The following is an 18693-nucleotide window of genomic DNA, read 5'->3' as shown; positions in this document are numbered from 1 at the left end:
GAGGAGGAACGGGAAGTCATGAAGGCTCTTGAGAGGAGAGTGGCAGCTTTAAGTGTGTGTTCTGGGAAGCAGACAGGATGAAGGTAGAGAGGAGAGATTAAAAGCAAGATCAACAATAGGACAAGGGCTCCTAAGAGTCCTGTGAGGTACAAGTGTCCCCTTTCAGCCCCTCTGCCCCATGCACGTTGCATCTCCTTAAGCAGATTGCAGCTGACAGTGGGGTCCATGGTTGATCTAAAATCAAATTCCTGGGGCACCTGGGTGGCCCAATTGGTTAAGTAGCCGACTCTGGATTTCTGATTTTGGTGGAGGTCATGATCTCAGGGTCAGGCTCTGTGCTCAGCGGGGAGTCCGCTCAAGGAGTCTCTCCCTCTCTCTCTTTCATTCTCTTCTCCTCCCCCTCCCTCTCCCCCACTCTTGTGCCCGTGCTTTCTCTCTCTCTCAAATAAATAAATCTTAAAAAACAAAACAAAACAAAACAAAACCTGAATTCCTGACTTCCCCTTCCTCCTGTTTCCTGTTTCTCAGTAAATGGTACCACAATCCACCCAGGTGCTTAAGGTATAAGGGTAGAGTCTTGTTGATTCTTCTCTTCCCCTAACTGCTGTATCCAAATGATTGCCAGTGCCTGTCTGATGGACTTCCCAGAGACAGCTCCAATCCAGGCCTCGTTCCTCTCTGCTGCCTCACCTGCATCCAAGCCTCAGTCATCTCTCATCTGGACTTGACTCCCGCCTCCAGTCTGGTCTCCACATAGAGGCCACAGCAAACCCCTAGTGGTGTCCTCTCCCACCTAGAATAAAATCCACACTCCCTACTGGGGCCCTGCATGATCCAGGTACTACCCCTCTCCAGCCTCGTCTCCAGGCTCCCTCCCCAGCGCCAGCCCAAAGGCTCTCCAACAGTTCTGCTCCCCATCCATTTTCGCTGATGGTGCCAGGCAAGGATACAAATGTGTCAGGGAGCACCCATGGTCTCAGTGGAACTGGATACCCAGGAGCTATGGTGGAGAAAAGCAAAGCCTTTTCTGTAGGAGACCCAGGAAAGAAGTCAGGTGGTGGGACCCGTCCAGGGCCAGAGTGTCCAGAGAGGGTATGTTCTCGTGGCAGTGACTTACTCCCTGGCCTCTGGGAAGAAGTAGGAGGTTCCCAGTTGACCACAGAGCCACCTCATCCGGGCCTCCTGCCATTCTTGAGTGACATCAGGGTCCAGAAATGGCAGTCCAAAAAAGAGCGGAGGCCCCACTTGCCTGGAAAGTGAATGTACTGCAGCCCCCCAAAATCACTGTCCTGTTTCCTCTCCTCATTCGTCGGGGAGATTTACAGCCAGGTCAGTTACTTTCCACCCCAGTACACCTGAAGGATTATTCACTTTCCCATCAGGAACTGGGCCACCCGTTCTCAGCAGGGCCTGTCTCTGCACCCTGAGGGTGAGTCCAACAGGGCTCACCCTCCTACCCCAACCCCCTGGTGCCAGTGGCCACCAGGGCTCATATCTGGGCCCGATTCCTTCCCCAGGCACCTCTGACTTTGGGGCTTCCCTCTGCGGGTCAGAGACCCATTTGGCCCACCCACTGCAGGTCTCCTGTGAAGTTCTTTTTCCTACAAGAAGGAAGCTGTAAGAAACTCTGGCTTGTTGCTGGAGCTGAGACCTCTGTGAATGAAAATCTAATACTTCCCTGATTTAGGTCCCTCCCTGAACATAGACTTTTCCAGAAGAGACAGGACCCCTTCCTAGGCAGAGAGTGTCCAGACCTTGTCGTTGTACTTCACACTCTTGTTTACTCATCTAGTGCAGGGTTCCTAAACCTCAGCAATTTCATGTTTTAGGGCGGATAATCCTTTGTTATGGGGAGTTGCCCCATGCATTGTAGGATATTTAGCAATATCCCTGGTGTCTACCCACTAGATGCCAGGGGCCACCCTCCTCTTCCCCCAGATGTAACAACCAAAAATGTCTCCAGACGTTGCCAGATGGCCCCTAGGGGGTAAAATGCCTCTTTCCTGCCTCCTCCCCCCATTGAGAGTCACTGAGTGTGAGGAGTAACACATGGAAAAGTAGATGGGATTTCCTCACCAGGAAAAGGATGCTTGTTCCCACATACTGGCTTGTATCCTAGCTGTCCAGCCAGTTATTCAAATTCAGCATATTTCACAATTTTTCTATGACATAGGTCATTTCTGTTCTCGGCATGCTTTCATGTTTTGCCTGTATTACTTCCTTTCTCACCTAATCGGTCGTTGCTGGCTTTAAGACTACAGAGGAAGACGCACAACCAGCTGTAGGCACTCAGCCATGACCTTGGAGAAGCAAGCCCCTTGCTCTCTTCCAGCCACCGTTCCCTTGGTCTCGCACCCTCGTGTCGCCTCCGGTCTTGCTCCCTTCAGTAGGACCTCGGCATCAGGCCACCTGACCCAGCTCAGCCAACCTCTCCGGCCCCCATCCTCCTCCCTCCCTCACCTGCAGACCCCCCAGACCACCTGTAGCCTGCAGAGCTGCACCAGGCGGCCCACGCCTCTGGCGCTCTCTCTCTGCCTGGAGTTCTCTTTCTCCACTCTGACCTCCCATATACCTATTTGTCTCGCAAAACCTGGCTGAGCCTCCCTGTTCTGGGTGCCACCCCTAGCTTCCTCCGTGCATGCAGAGGGCACTTTCTCCCTGGACCTTCCCTCCTAGCCCTCTAGACCTGCGGCTCTTGAAGACAGAAACCCCCTCTTCATCAGTTCCGTTTCCGCAGGCCTGCGAGCCCTGGCCAGCCCTCCCCAGTGGACACGTTCTTTCTTTAGCGGCGCACGTCCCCACACCTGCTGTGTCCTCCACCCGGTGGACACTGTGCCTTTATCTTTTCACTCTTCTTCCAGAAGGCAGGTTGCTTCAAGCACCCCTCTCCTCCCTCACAGAGGCTCCCCTTTGCCTTGGACATTTGCCGTGCACGCACTCATTCAGACGAATAGCTACTGAGCTCTGTCTTCCCGCCAGGCGCCGGGTCAAAGGGCTCTTCTGTCTGTACCGAACGCTTCCAGTAATGATAACGTTCTACGAGCTGCCCCTTCATGTCCAGGACGTGGATGTGGCTCACTCAGCCTTCCTGGTACCCCAGAAGTCAGGAGCTTTGAAATCTGACCAAAGGACCTGGAATAGACTAGAGGAGCTACTCCAGCCAGCCATGAAAAAACCCAGTGAACTAGCCCATCTCCCCCAAATAGCGAACCTCTCTATTAACAGGAATACTAGTGTGCATCAGATCTGGTGCATCAATCAAACATCACCCCTTTGCCTTTGGCAGAAATTAGATCAACTGAGAGCTCACATACACCTGGTCTCATCCTAATCTGAAGCTCCAATTGTCATTCACATGTCTCTGGTTAATACAAATGCAGTAATGAATAAAAAATCTTTCAGAAGCTCACTGGTGGTTTCTTCCTTTTCTTTTGAAGACGAGACATTCTCCTCAGTTGTACTTTTTTTTTTTTTTAAAGATTTTATTTATTTATTTGACACAGAGAGAGAGGGAGGGAGAGAGCAAGCACAAGCAGGGGGCGCGACAGGCAGGGGAGAAGCAAGCTCCCCACTGAGCAAGGAGCCCGACATGGGGCTCTATCCCAGGACCCTGGGATCATGACCTGAGCCAAAGGCAGCTGTTTAACCAACTGAGCCACCCAGGTGCCCTTCAGTTGTACTTCTAAAGACCTTTTCAACAGAATGATTGAGGTGGAGGGTCCTTAGACTGGGGATGCCTACCTGCTGGTCCCTTACAACTTTCTGCTTAGGGTGGGATTGACTCTGATGGCTTGTGGCCCCAAAAAGTCAAGATCCTCTCACAGGATTTCACAAAATAGGGAAGGAAGGTGCTTCTCTGCAGAACCCTGTTTCAGGTTCCAGGTTCCAGTAATTGAGAGTCACCAAGTAACAAAGAATTCAAGAAAAGAAGGCAATCGGCATGGCTGAAGGAACAGGGAAACTAAGAAAAATTCAGAGCCTGGTTATAGAAACATGTGGTCTGGCTTAATATATCCACCAAGGGGTGGGGGCTTTGGGGATGGCAAGGAGTTAAGAAGAAAGAGTCGGGGTGTCCGACTCTTGATTTCAATTCAGGTCTTGATCTCAGGGTCTTGAGATCCAGCCCTGCGTCAGGCTCTGCACCGGGCGTGGGGCCTGCTTGAGATTCTCTCTCTCTCTCTCTCCCTCTGCCCCTTCCCGCCACTCTCCTGTGTGGGCCCGCTCTCTCTCTCTCAATCTCAAAAAAAAGGAAGAAGAAAGGTTTCATTGCAGAGGACATAGGTGGGAGCTAGAAAAGAAATGCCCTGGTAGCCGGGGAAACATCCCCACTGAAAGGCTGCAGTTCCCAAATATAATTTTATTCCCTTACTTTCTTATTCTTGACTTTTCCCCCCGTGTTCTCTATAGATGGAAGCAGAACTGGAGCGTTTCCATAAGCAGAACATGCAGCTGGAGCTGAACATCATGGAACTGTGGCAGAAACTACGAGCCACTGATCAGGAGATGCAGAGAGAGAGACAGAAGGTGTGACGATTTCAGAGTCTGGCAGATCTTGGATTCAGGATCCGGCACCTGTCGGCCGCGGGTAGCTGGCTTCCAAGAGACAGCGCCAGCACATTGCTAAGATACATTCCCATTTTAACTCACTCTCCACTTGCTCACAGCCCTGCCTGGTTTCATGCCCATGCAAATGTACGTGACTGCCTCCATCTGAGACTGAGGACTTTGGATAAAGTGCTCTAGGGGATGGGAGGCCAGTTTCATAAGAATGCTTGCAGCATTGGCTTGTTTGGCCTGGAAAGGAATATGCTCAGAGAGGTCATTTATAGGCAGTGGCAAAAGGTTTTGACTATCAGAAACAAAGCAAAAACATACTGAAGCAAAGAGAGCCTTCAAAATTGTTTATTCCAGTCTCTGTAGGTAATTAAGTAAGGCCAGAGACATTAGAAGGTTAAGGCACCCAGAGCCAAGTAGCATACTCAGAACCAGCACTGGGAACTAGGTCTTCTGGTCCCAGGCCAGGACTTGGTTACACCCCCACCCCCTAGCACAGGGCCCCCCATGTTTGGTGAATCGGATTGATTTTTTCCATCCCCCACATTAAGCGTTGACTCCGCACTAGGTCAGAACAGAAGCTGCAGAGCCACCAATGTGAACTGACGCAGATCCTGCCCTTCACAGATGGAATGGGTGGCTAGGTGATTTGTGGTGCATGCACAGCAATCCTAAAGCAAGACAAAAGGTTATGATAGATGAACAAAGGGCTACGGGAGCAAAGAGAAAGGAGAGACCCTCCAGGTCTGGGGTACGGGAGGATGGGCATCAGAGAAAGCAGGATGGAAGAGCGAGCCTCTGGCCCAAGTGTGCGGATGAAACCAATCTGCCCAATTTGGCCATGTTTTCACTACCCACTCACAGCAGCCCTCCTGTCAGGAAGGATAAACCCTGGGTGAGCTCAGAGAGGGGACAGGGAAATGCTGGCCCAGGGACCTGCAAGAGAGAAGCGATACTATCCATCTTGGCTCAGAAAGGAACAGGGGGACCACTCGTGCTTCCTCTCATCTTTTAAGGCCTGTGGTCCTGAAAGGAATCCAGAGCCAATGGAGGAATCTTCTGGGTGGCCTTTTAAAGATGAAGCTATTTGGGCAGAAGCACAGGGGTGTTAGTACCTCTCTCTGCCTCTTGGCTGTGTGCCCAGCTAGGTCTCTGTGTCCACCATGGGCCCCAGCAGCCAACCATGAGCCCCAGAGGAAATGTCTCTCATCCTCCTGCTGCCATCTGCTTTCCCCCCCCCGGAGAGCCCCTGGGGTGCCAGAACTATATGCCTGTGGTTGCAGGAGCGGGACTTGGAGGCGTTGGTCAAACGGTTTAAGACAGACCTTCACAACTGTGTGGCGTACATTCAGGAACCCCGACTCCTGAAGGAGAAGGTCCGAGCTCTCTTTGAGAAGTACGTGCAGCGGGCAGACATGGTGAGCCCTGCTCCCCTTTCCCCGCACTCACCTGCTCTCCCAGGTCCCCCTCCCTCCCTGAGAAGCCCTTTCTGCCCCATCAGGTGGAGATTGCAGGGCTGAACACAGACCTGCAGCAGGAGTATGCCCGTCAGCGGGAGCACCTGGAGAGAAACCTGGCCACTCTCAAGAAGAAGGTGGTCAAGGACAGTGAGCTGCACCGCACTGATTATGTCCGCATCATGCAGGTACCTGCACACTCCTCAAATGTCTGGGGGGCCACTAGCTTTCTCTACAGCTTTCTCTTTGACTCCTCTCCTCTGCCTTCCCCGAGCTTGACCCGTGGCCCAGAGCCCCTCCAAGTTTTTCTAGGTGTGCCCTTGCCCACCCCTGCCCCGCCAGTGCCCATTCGTTTCTACCCCCACCCCTACTCCACAGGCACCCTTTCTTTTTTTCCTCTGGCCCTCCATCCACGTGATTCTAGCTCTCCTGAGTCACTCTCTCCTCTTTTCTGCGGTTTCCCACTCTTATTTCACCTGACTTTGTTTTGCTGCTTTTCAGTCTGCTACTTGAATCATGGGATCCCTGGTATCCAGTTCCCTCTGAACACACCCGTCTCCACCCGCCTCATCTGCCTTTTCTGGTGCCTCAGGTCCCTTCCCTTATCTCTCGGGTCCAGAGCCAACCACACCCACAATAGTGGTGGCCTTACTCTGATTTAATAAGCTGTCCACATCCACCTCCTAGGATCCTTCATTGGGCTGTGCGGAAAGCGTTGACCCCATTATGGCTGCCCCCACTTGCGCACATTATCAGGACTGCCAGTCAGGATTCTACTGCCAGATTTCTGTTTGAGTATCAGTATCGTCTGAGGCAATTAATGTGATTTAATATCAAAAGAAAACATCGGAATCACATTCATAAGGCACATACCTTTTTGTGTTTATATTTCTTTAATGCCATAATTAAAATACTGGAATGAGGATGGGCTGCAGTTGGATTGAAACAAACCAGTTCCCGACTCAGCCAGTCCCTACCTGGGCGAGCAGAGTGCACCGCGATTCAGGCCAGACCCAGGCAGGGCGGGTCTCGTGCCATCCTACAGCCAGCCCCTGCCTCAAACCACTGCCCTTCTCCTGGGCCACAAAAGCAGTCAGAAGCCCAGAGAGAGGCGTGCATTCCATTGGTGGGACCCTTTAGGCACCAGCAGTGGGGACACAGAGCCACAGCTAAGGGTCTCAGGATGCCCAGGCACAGAGAGCCCACCAGGCTTCTGGAATGCAGTGTGCTGGGCAGGGGGACCAGGACGACTATGGAAGCAGTTGGCAGCTGGTGACGTTGCTGAGCCTTCATCTGAGCCCTGCCACCAGAGCACAGGTCTGAAGTGTCCTCCAGGGGCGGGGTCCCTCTCTCCATGCCCAGCAGATTTGGGTAAAGCAATTGTCAGTCCTTGGAGAAGAAGGAAAAGGAAAGGAAAGCCCACAGGCTAGTCCGGGGTACATCCGCATGAGGCCCCTCAGGGCAGGCGTAGGTCTTCTTTTACTCTCAGGGACCCCAGAGGGCACATGCCCACTTCTGCTGGGCAGGGTGAGAGGGTGGAGGGAGCAAGGAGACACAAGCAGGGCTCCTGCCAAGCCCTGCCCCTCCCTGATGGCTGGCAGAGGGAGCCGTCAACCAGGGGGAGCCCCGGAAAGTGCCTTCTTGAGCAGCTTTTCTTGAGCAGCAAACCTGTGTGCTGTGGAACCGTGCGGATCCATAGGTGTTTCCCCAGACAACCGCAAGGAGCCAGAGGGGGGCCGGGAGGCAGGGTTCTGGGTCCTACCCTTTACCCAGGGAGACTCCTTGCTTATAGTAGCAGGCTCGGTGTCAGACTTTGTTTGGAAGAAAGGAAAGGAGGGAGGGAGAGGGAACGAAAAGAAAGGAAGCAAGAGAAAAAGGAAGAAAGAAAGAAAAACTTCCAAAGCCACTGTTCTCAATTATAAAAATGGTTTCCTTCTTTGATCTTCAGCTGAAGGAGAAGGGCCAGGCCAGGTGTCAGAGCAGCAGAAATGAGAGTAGGCACAGTCTGTCTAAACCCGGGTTATGCTGCCCCAGCCACTCTCACTGGGAGACCTGGGGGAACCTCCTTCGCTTCTCCAAGGGCCTCCTTTCCTATCTGTAAGGTGGGGAAGAAAGTACCCACTTCAGCGAGTTACCACGGAGATTGAATGAAATGAGTAACATGAAGCATGAGGCACTGGCTGGGACAGAGCAGGTGCTCCCAAATGCCCTCTCCCTTCCGGTCCTCCCACCGAAAGACCTACTTGAGAACCAAGGCGGAAGTCAGTGGGAGAACCTGGAAGGCCATCCCAGCAAGGACCAGGGCTGCCTGTGGACTGGGGACGTGGGAGCGGGGATGGCCCAAAGGCTCCCAGACTTCCCAGCGGGTGGCCAGCGCCCGCGCCCCCCCCCCCCCCCCCCCGCTTTGCTCTGCGTAGTTAAGAAGCTGCTTCTGCTGGCACCAAGGCCCTGGCACTTCAGTCCAAAAAGGCAAGGAAGGCCAGGGCAGAACCCCAGAAAATGAGGTCACTGTCTCATTTATTTGTTCAGACAGGAGCACAGGGCCTCCGCACTCGCTCTCCAGCATGCCTGCAGATAGGAAGGTCAGAATCGCTTTGCATACAAACAATGAGGACACACGTTTTATTCAGGACACAATTTGGAGGGCTTCTTACAAGCCAAGCTCCGTGCCAGGCCATGGAAGATTCCGAGATGAATGTGATAGTACGCCTACCCTCAACAGTTCCTGGTAGGAAACTTAAACCAGATACAGACCACCCCTGCTCAGTACAGTCTATCCAGGGCCATGGGCCCGTGGGAGAGGCAGGGAAGAGGCACTCGAGCTGGGCCTTGAAGGGGAGTAGAGGCGGTCAGGGAGCAAGTAGAGGAAGAGACTTCAGGGCAGAGAGAACACCTGAGAATGGGCAGGCAGGGAAGAGTGAGGCGTCTGGGGTGTTTGGGGATCCCAGAGTCCACAGACTTCCTTTAGCGCAGAATTCCAGGGGCAAGGAGAACAAAGCCGGCTGGAAAGTAAGCAGCTTGGAGTCACTTGCCAGAGCTTTCCTGGCCACACCAAGAAACATAACGTTTCTCTTAGAAGCAGGTGCCACCCAAGGTTGAAGCAGGTAGGGGTGTTCTCTGTTTTGAAACGATCTTCTCTGTTGGCAGGGTGGGAAGGCAGGTGGTGGGAAACCCCATGAAAAGACGGCTGCCCCTTGAGGGGAGACGAGAAGGCCTTGGAAGGGGCTAGGTTGTGGCATCAAAGGACAATTCAGAGTAGAAATGAGGAAACGTCAGGTCAGATGTGAGAGGCAGGTTGAAAGAGGACCAGAGAGATGCCTCTTCTGTGCAGTTAGGCAGGTGATGATCCCACCAACGGTGGGTTCCAGAAAGACGCCACCGATGCAGCCTTCCAAGTTCACGGAATAAACATGCTGCCTGCATTTTCCACGCTGCCAGGCACCGCAGTATTCTTAAAGGTGTCAACATAGGGAAGGCCAGTAGGGGGTGCTATAGGCATTCCCTTCCTTCTCCCTTCTGGGCTGAAGGCTCTGTCAGGGTCCGTTCCCGCGTCTCCACCCAAGGCAGTCCTGGACAGCTCAGTGTAGCCCCTTTGTTTAGAAGGTTTTCTATAGAAATGGACTTTAGCGTTCCCCCAGCCGGTCATACATATCTCAGGACCTGACACTTGATGGACCCCAGGTCACATTCTTCCTGCCGCAGAGGAGCTGCTGGAGGACTTGGGGGGGGGGGGGCTTTTGTAGGTGGTGCCGACCGAGGAGGGACCAGGAACAAAAGACTCAGCAAACCTGTCGCATCCACATTGTAAGCTCACACAGCTACCCAAAGGCATATACAGTTGACCTCAGTGTGACCTCTGGACTCCTCAGAACACAGACCATGCCAGAAAGCACTGTTTAAGGAGCCAAACTTGTACTTTTGGGGGGATTCCATGGCCATCCACATACTATGTGAGGTGTTGGAATGGAGTGACATCAATGAGAGGCGGAAAGTAGAGTCTGGGAGGCAACAGTCCTAGAGGCAGACACAACTAGATTCAAGTCCCAGCTCTGCCACGATGCGCTGCCTTGGCCTCAGTGTGCTCATATGGAAATGAGTCTAATAATACCTTCTTATGTCATCAGGTTGTCGTGGGGATTAAATGAGTTATTGTACGCAAAATGTTTGATGGGATGCAGGGATCCAATCAGTGCTTGAAATTATGATGACTCTTGTCGTTGTCATCATCATCAAGCATTTAGTGCCTCAAATCCTGTTTGCTCCCCCTTAGTTCCAGGCCTGAAACACTCTTCCCTGCCCCCCACCTCCCCAGGGAGCCTTTCTCACACTGGGTGAGCATGCCTCTTCAGACTCTCATGGCATCTCTAAGCACTGGATCCAAGCTGGGCCTCCCGTGTCCACCACAAAGACCAGTGCACAGTAGGCTTTCAGGAACAGGTTCTTAGGTGATTTTTATGCATGAGTGAGTGAATGAATGAATGAATGAACGAATGAATGAACAGAACCAAGAACCGGGCCGCATTAAGTCATGGGTCTCCATCACACTCTAATAGGGACTGAGTCACGTCCTGGAGGCCCATTTAGGTGGCAGTCATCATGGAGGTGTCTGAAGCAGGCAGTGGGGTTAGAAACAAGCATTCACACCAAAAAGTACCAGGAGCCAGAAGCCCCAGTCATGGTAGCAGAGTTGTCGAGGATGGAGGGCTGGGGAAACACTAGGGCAAGGGCTCTACTTGGGGCCATTACGGTAGTAGAGGGGAGAGATGATAAGAGCTGGCTACGACACTGACTTGAGGGGCGCCTGGGTGGCTCAGTCATTAAGCGTCTGCCTTCGGCTCAGGTCATGATCCCAGGGTCCTGGGATCGAGCCCCGCATTGGGCTCCCTGCTCAGTGGGAAGCCTGCTTCTCCCTCTCCCACTCCCCCTGCTTGTGTTCCCTCTCTCGCTGTGTCTCTCTCTGTCAAATAAATAAATAAAATCTTTTTAAAAAAATAAGAGCTGGCTACGAATCACAGCAGGAAGGGTGAACACAAGATCTGGTGAAGGCACAAAATTGATAGGACTTAGTGACAGAATGGCTGGAGATGACCAAGCTGTACTTCAAGATATAGCTGGAGAGGACTGGTCAAATGGTACCTTCAGCCGTCTCTAATCTTCATTCTGATTATTGTTACTTTACTGAACAAGGCAAGCAAAGGGAAGCTAAGTGATGCCCATGAAGAGGGGGAGTGGAGAGAGCCCCTGAGGTGGAGCAGGTTTGCCTGAGTTCCCTGCGGCCCTCCTAAATCTCCCTGCTGTCTGGTCTCCCCTGCCCGACCTTTACGCTCTGGGTTGTAATTTTCTTGTTAGTAAGAATCTCTTCTTCAGCTTGATATCTGCTGCATTAGTTATTCATTTGTTATCCACTCCATAAGTATTTATTGGGCGCCTCTTACATGCAAGGCAGAGTCCAAGGTCTTAGAACCAAATACAAACATACTTAATTGAGTACGTCATGTTAGAAAGTCAGCGTGGAGAGGTTCCAGGGGAGGAAACTGGCAGCGAGTTTTGCTGGAGAGCATCTGGAAAGGAAATGTGGGCGTTTCATCACTAAGGCCTGGGTTACTTAAAGAGTAAAAGATCAGATGGAGAAATCTGCTGACTTTATAGGAAAAAAAAAAAAGCAGAAAGCCCAGCCTGAAAACAAGGGATCAGCAATAATTGGGCATTTCATCCAAGAGAATTTTTTTTAATGAGGGATACTGAAATTAAGTGGTATACTGAAAATCTGAAGGTACATACATCTGATATGCTCAGATAAAGAGGCTCCAGAGGGAAAGAATATGTCAGGGTGTCTCCAGTTTGGGCACTGCTCCCATGTGGGCTCTGCAGGCATATCCCCCTAGCAGAGAAGCGGTTGTCATGGCTCATGGACAATAGTGCTTGGGATCACCCTGTTCTCTGGGCTGACTCCATGCTTCCCACTATGGAGAGTGTCCCAAGTGGTGGTAGTCCCTGGTCTGTTTTATGTAGATTTGGCCTGCATTTGCCTTTTTTGGCACCCCGACCCTCAAGGGCTTTGCTACCCACCAATGGTCTGGCCCTCAGGCTTGTGGCAGCATCTCTTAGGAGCTAGTTCAAAATGTAGAATCTCAGGACCAGCCCCAGGCCGACTGAGTCAGAAGCCACATTTAACAGGATCCTTTGTGCTGTCACATGAGAAGCAGTGCTGTGGACAAGCCAAGTACGGAATAGCCAGTCCTTTTCTGGACCCATGGGAATGGGGACACCTCCGTGGAGCCACCCTCAGTGCCCTCAGGCTGAGTGTGAAAAGGAAAGCAGAGATTTGAGGTGTGGGAAGGGAAGAGAGAAGCAACTGCTTGGTTCCAGGTGCAGAGCCCCCACCACGGGACCCCCAGCAGGCTCCTCATCCTCGCTCCTCTGTGTCTGCCTCTTACTTTGTGTCTGGGGATATAGAACAGCTGCATGTCCCCCACACACCAGCCAGGTCCTATTTCTGTGTCTTTCACTTGCTGTTCCAGTTGTGTGTGACCCCCTTTACCCTCTCCTTGGTAACTCCTTGCGGCCTCAGCCCAGGGAGCAGTTCCTAGGAATCCACCCTGGTCATTCAGGCAGGGCTAAGTACTTTTCCTCTGTGCCCCACCCCTCCATTGTTCCCTTGATCCCAGTGCTCATCCCCCTTGGCCACTGGTGACATTACCTGTCTCTGCAACATCCTGTGGTCGGAGTTTCTTGGTCAGTTTCAGAGCTGCTTCAAGGTCATAGACTTGGGAGCGGGTGAACTTCAGCTCCCTGCTGAGCTCATTTATCTCCTTGATCAGGGAGACATTTTCCTGTAGAGGAGAGGTGGCAAGGTGGCCACCACGCTTGGCTATACCCAGATCCCCCACTAAACCCAAACTCTTCAAGATCAGAGGCCAGGTCTTACTTTCTATATACCCCCAGGATCAGCACAGTGCCTGGTCCATAGTAAGTACTCAAGTAAATATTGGAATGGGTGGATGGGTGGATGGATGGATGGATGGATATTTGTCAAACACAAAAAGAGAAGTGAACTGTCAATGGATAGAGCAAATGTTCATTATTCATTTATTTTCTATGCTCCTCACTAAACAGTATGCTGCTGAGGGCAGAAACCATTTCTTATTTCTGTCTGTATCCCAGGGACATAGCAGATACCACATAAATGTAGATTCAACAAATGAATGGGGAAAAATGAATAAAGTATAGCATAGTACTTAAAAGCTCAGAGCTCTGGAGCCAGACTGTCAGAGTTAGAATCCTGACTTTGCCGATTCCTATCCATGTAATTTGGGCAAGTTACATAACCTCTCTATGCCTCAGTTTCCTCTTCTATAAAATTTTGATTATAATAGAATTTCCTCATAGGGTTATTATGATACTTCAATGCATTCAATTCATATAAAGTGCTTAGAAAAGCATTGTTGTTGATGCTGGAAAGGGTCTGGATGCTTGGGAATGGTATACTCTATCTGTATCTTATGTTGCCAGAGTCCACCTGAAGGTAAGTCAGCTGGTACCTCAAGAGGTTTATCCATGGGCTAGGATAAGGACTTGTACCCAGTAGAGGAATCTTTGGGTCTGTTCCACACACCCTCAGGCCCAATCCTGTCTGTTCCACACACCCTCAGCCCCAGGCCAGGACAGGCCCTGTGCCCACTGATCACTCATCCATCCATATTCATTCTCTCTTCTCCTCTACAGGAAAATGTCTCCCTGATCAAGGAGATTAACGAGCTCCGCAGGGAGCTGAAGTTCACCCGCTCCCAAGTCTATGACCTTGAAGCAGCTCTGAAACTGATGAAGAAACTCAGACCACAAGATGTTGCAGAGACAGGTAATGTCACCAGTGGCCAAGGGGGATGAGCATTGGGATCAAGGGACCAATGGCAGCCACAAGGAGGTCTCCCTTTGGCTTCCAAGGCTGCCTTTCCCCAGAGTCAGACCACATCTACCCCATGGCCTTCCGGGAACCTCTCCTGCTGTACACCTGCTATCCAAAGGATCTGTGAGGCACTTGCCACATTCAAACATGTGTGGGACCAAAATCCTTGGGGTTAGCTATAGTTTTAGAATTCAGAATCTTTCCGATTTTAGAAAGAGCGTACTATATACTGCATATTACATAACATCCCTAGGGGAGTCTGAGGCAGGGCCCTGAAATCAAACACATTCGTATTTCTTTAGTGAAACATGAATATTCACACTGAACTTCATAAATTTTAAAATGCTTTACATTTTTAGAGCTCTTGGCACTTTAGGATTGAGGATAAGGGATTGTGGGCCTGTGCAATTAAAATAAAGACAAAAAGAAAGATTAGAAATATTCAAATGGAAAGGAGGAAAGAATGACATTAGAAATATTAAATTATATCCTAAAGTCCCTCTGAATTTCTGACAGCCAAGGCAAAAAGAGAAACAGAGAAATATGATAGTTTAAATAGTCTTCATTTATGGCAAAAGGAAAGTTTAGAGTTTTTTTTCCTGGGGAAACAAACCTTTCCTTGGCACTAAATTTCGTAAGAAACTTAACACACAGATCCTTATGAAAGGGATGTTGAATAACACAGTAGACAGCCTTTAACTGTATGTCTTCAGACAATTAAAAAACATGCATCAGGTATCCATTTCTTATCTGGACAGTCAATAAAGACAGAGAGTATAAGGCATTTCCATGGAAAATTAAGTCAGTGTGATTCAAGTATATTGTTTTCTGGTGGTTTATGCCCAGGAATAGAGCTTAGAAGCCTCGATGAATGGGAACCTGCCATGGCCATAGATTGAGGCTTTCCAATATCAGTCATCTCATGTACTATGGTCACGTGAGAGGTTATCATTGGGAGAAGGTGACTGAAGTATACACAGGAACTCTCTACTATTTTCGTAATTTCTTGGGACTCTTAACCTATTACAAAATTATATGTATAATTGTGTTGTCTTATCTGCCCTTTTTATTAGCGTCGAGGAGAAGTTGAGACAAGAGTAGAGTCTCTGAGTAGTACCTGAAGTGACAATATTAGGTCTAAAGAACTGACACAAGAGCACAGTATGTGTTACGAAGATTGAGATGCTTGACCTCTTTGAGATGAGGTGGAAGCATAGATGTGCCTGCGAACAATTGCAAAGCCTCTCTTTAAAAAATATTTCAAATATGCCCAAATGTCCTAGCAAATAATCAACTGAGACCTCCTCAGGATACTGTCTGATATAGCCAATTTCTTCTTATTACTATTGTTGAAATTTTCAGACATATACAAAAAATGAGAGAAAAGCCTAAGGAATTCCCATGAATCCATTCCCCGACTTCAGCAAGTATCAGTTCCTGTCACTCTTGCTTCATTGGTATCCACAGTCCCCAGTTATTTTTCTCTCATCACAGTGGATTATTTTGAAACAAACCCAACATCGGATCATTTGTGTGCTATAGTTTTACTCAAGGAAGATTTCATTTGTAACAGTTGAAGACAGGGATTACCAACTGTCTGCTTTGATCATGAAGAACCTAAGTCTGACTTCTAATTTTGAACATGGGGCCACCAAGACAAGTTAGCTCAAAATATATAACCTCAAGTTTTGTAAGATTGACCAATTCAGTTGGTTTTTATCTGGGGGCCTGCCTGGGTGGTTCAGTCAGTTAAGTGTCCAACTCTTGATTTCAGCTCAGGTCTTGATCTCAGAGTCATGAGATAGAGCCCTGTGTTGGGCTCCATGCTCAGCAGGGAGTCTGCTTGAGATTCTTTTCCCTCTGCCCCCCAACCGCGCTGTAAAATAAATACATACATACATACATACATACATACATACATACATACTTTTTTTTTTAAAGAATTCTTTATCCAAACAGGACAGGTTGCCATCCCCAAACCACCATTTTAGTTTTAGCAGCATTTGTGTTAAGTTTTCATTCACAAAACAATTAACTACCAGGTCTAATAGACACCTGCATGTTTTTCAATTATTAAAACCATATAATTAGACTTCTAAATAAAGATGGCTAATTAGAAACCTACTAAAATGGCATAAATAAACCATATGATCAAAGGAAACACAAAAGGAAAGAGATACAAAATTTTGAAAGCTGGAAAATGGATAGATGAGTGGTAAATGACTTCATAGACTCCTAAGCCAGAAGTAGGAACCTAGAAGAAACTTAATGTACATCACAAAACCTCCCCAAGGCTCAGGAATTAGCAGAAGCAGATATCTCAGGAAGTAGGGATGAAGGTGGGGCTGAAAACAAGGAAAAGTCTTCAAGAAGCTGTTAGATCTACCTAGTATCCAATACAATGGCTAAAAATAGATGGATCAGGTCCATCATCGTGAAATTCCTAAAGACCAGAAAACAAAGGAAAAATCCTTCAAATTTCTATAGAGGATAGGGGGAGGCTTCATGCAAAAGATCAGAAATCCCAATTGCAGGATACAAAATCAACAGACAAAAATTAGTTGCATTTTTATACACTAACAATGAACAATCCAAAAATGAAATTAAGAAAACAATTGCATTTATAAAAACATCAAAAACAACAAATGCTCAGGAATAAACTTAACCAAGCTGGCAAAAGACTTGTACATTAAAAACTACAAAACATTGCTGAAAAAAAAATTAAGACACCAATAAATAGAAAAATATCTTATGTTTGGAAGACTTAATACTGTTAAGATGTCAATACTACCCAAAGCAATCTACTAATAGTACAATCCCTGTCAAAATCTCAATGATTTCTTTTGTAGAAATAGAAAATCCATTCCAAAATTCATATGGAATCTCAAGGTATCTCAAACAGCCAAAACAATCTTGGAAAAGAAGAACAAAATTGGGGGTCTCACACTTCCTGATTTCAAAACTTACTGCAAAGCTATAGTAATCAAAACAGTGTGGTACTGGCATAAAGACAGACATACAGACCAATGGAATAGAGTAAAGAGCCCAGAAATAAACCTTCACATATATGGTCAAATGATTTTCAACATGGGTGCCAAGACCACTCAATGGGGAAAGGACAATCTTTTCAGCAAATGGTGCTGGGAAAACAGGATACCCACATGCAAAAGAATGAAGTTGGACCCTTAACCTTACATCATATACAAAAATTAACTCAAAATGGACCAAGGACCTAAAATTTCAGAACTAAAACTATAAAACGCAAAGAAGAAATATAGGAGAAAAGCTTTATGACATTGGATATGGCAATGATTTCCTAGATATAACATCAAAAGCACAGGCAACAAAAGGAAAAATAAATAAACTGGACTACATCAAAATTTAAAACTTTCATGCATCAAAGAACACTTTCAGCAAGAGTGAAAAAACAATCCATACAATAGGAGAAAAATATTTGCAAGTCATATATCTGATAAAGACTGAGACCCAGAATAAATAAAAAACTCCTACAACTCAACAACAACCAAAAAAAAATTTTGATGAGCAAAAGACTTGCACAGACATTTATCCAAAGAAATTACAAAAATGTCTAATAAGCATATGAAAAGATGCTCAACAGAAATCATTAAAAATATGCAATTTTTGTTTGTTTTGAGAGAGAGAGAATGCACATGCAGGTGCACACATGTGTACAAGCGGAGGGGGAGGAGCAGAGGGAAAAGGGAGAGAATCTTAAGTAGGCTCCATGCCCAGCACAGAGTCCAGCACAGGGCTTGATCTCATGATCCTGAGATCATGACCTGGAGCTGAAATCAAGTCAGATGCTTAACTGACTGCCAGATGCCCCAGAAATATGCAAATTGAAACCACAGTGAGATACTACTTCATGTCCATTATGATCACTATTATCAAACAACAAAACAAACAAACAAACAAAAACCCTGCAAGTGTTGGTAAGGATGTAGACAGGGAGGGAAGGAAGGAAGAAGGAAGAAATGGTGTTAGATCAATATAGAATGAATTGGGAAACTATAAGCTAACTAGAGAGGGAAACTTACCTTACAGAGGGAGATAGGTGAGATAAGTATCTGTCAGTCTTGGCTCTGGATGAAGGAAAGAAAAAACAAGAGAAAAGATCTCTCCCTGAGAACTCCTAACCAAACGTCCAACTCAGGCAGGTTTAAGTCCAGAATTTACACTTAATTTGTGGCTCAAAGCAACGTTGGCTGAAGATTTAGTTTAACTGGTAGTGTCTCCAGGTCCCAAGCAGAACCAGATACAAATTTTCTATGGAAGAATACATTTTAAAACCAGTTGTCAAAGAATTCCTATAGATAACATTCTAAGGAACATGAACTCACAATCAAAAATCACTAAATACAGGAGGAAATAAATCACCATGAGTGAAAAACAACAAAAGTATCAAACTACAGAATAAAATCAACAAAGACCGTGGATAATAGAATTATGAAAATAAAAATATTTAATATATTTAAAGAAATAGAAATTTGAAAATAAGACAAAATAAGAGTTTCCCAAAATTGGCTAGGTAGATTAGAAAAAAGAACCAAAAATACTCCTAGAAATGAAAACTATAGGTTGCAATTAGACTCAATGGACAGACTGAACAATGGGTTAGAGGTATCTGAAAGGAGACTTCGTGAACTAAAAGAATGAAGAAATTACCCAGACTGTAGCCCGGTGGGACAAAGGTATAATAAAAGACAAATAAGACGGGTTGGGATAACCCAACGTATGTCAGTTTGAGAAAGAGAA

At 47.8% G+C, this 18693-nt stretch overlaps 1 protein-coding gene across 1 annotated transcript in view; it reads left to right on the top strand.

Moving 5' to 3' along the window:
- Window positions 1-18693, top strand: part of CFAP57 (cilia and flagella associated protein 57) — a 65743-nt gene that overhangs the window by 42141 nt on the left and 4909 nt on the right. The window contains exons 18-21 of the mRNA XM_035020175.1: window positions 4408-4524; window positions 5838-5972; window positions 6056-6199; window positions 13737-13869. Coding sequence (XP_034876066.1) covers window positions 4408-4524; window positions 5838-5972; window positions 6056-6199; window positions 13737-13869 — 529 coding nt within the window. The remainder of the gene's footprint in view (window positions 1-4407; window positions 4525-5837; window positions 5973-6055; window positions 6200-13736; window positions 13870-18693) is intronic.

The sequence above is a fragment of the Mirounga leonina genome, unplaced genomic scaffold, assembly GCF_011800145.1.
Source record: "Mirounga leonina isolate KUSES-001 unplaced genomic scaffold, KU_Mleo_1.0 Mir_173, whole genome shotgun sequence".
NCBI classification, from domain to species: Eukaryota; Metazoa; Chordata; class Mammalia; order Carnivora; family Phocidae; genus Mirounga; species Mirounga leonina.
Note: the sequence above shows the minus strand (reverse complement) of the source record. Positions and strands in the feature narration are given on the sequence as shown.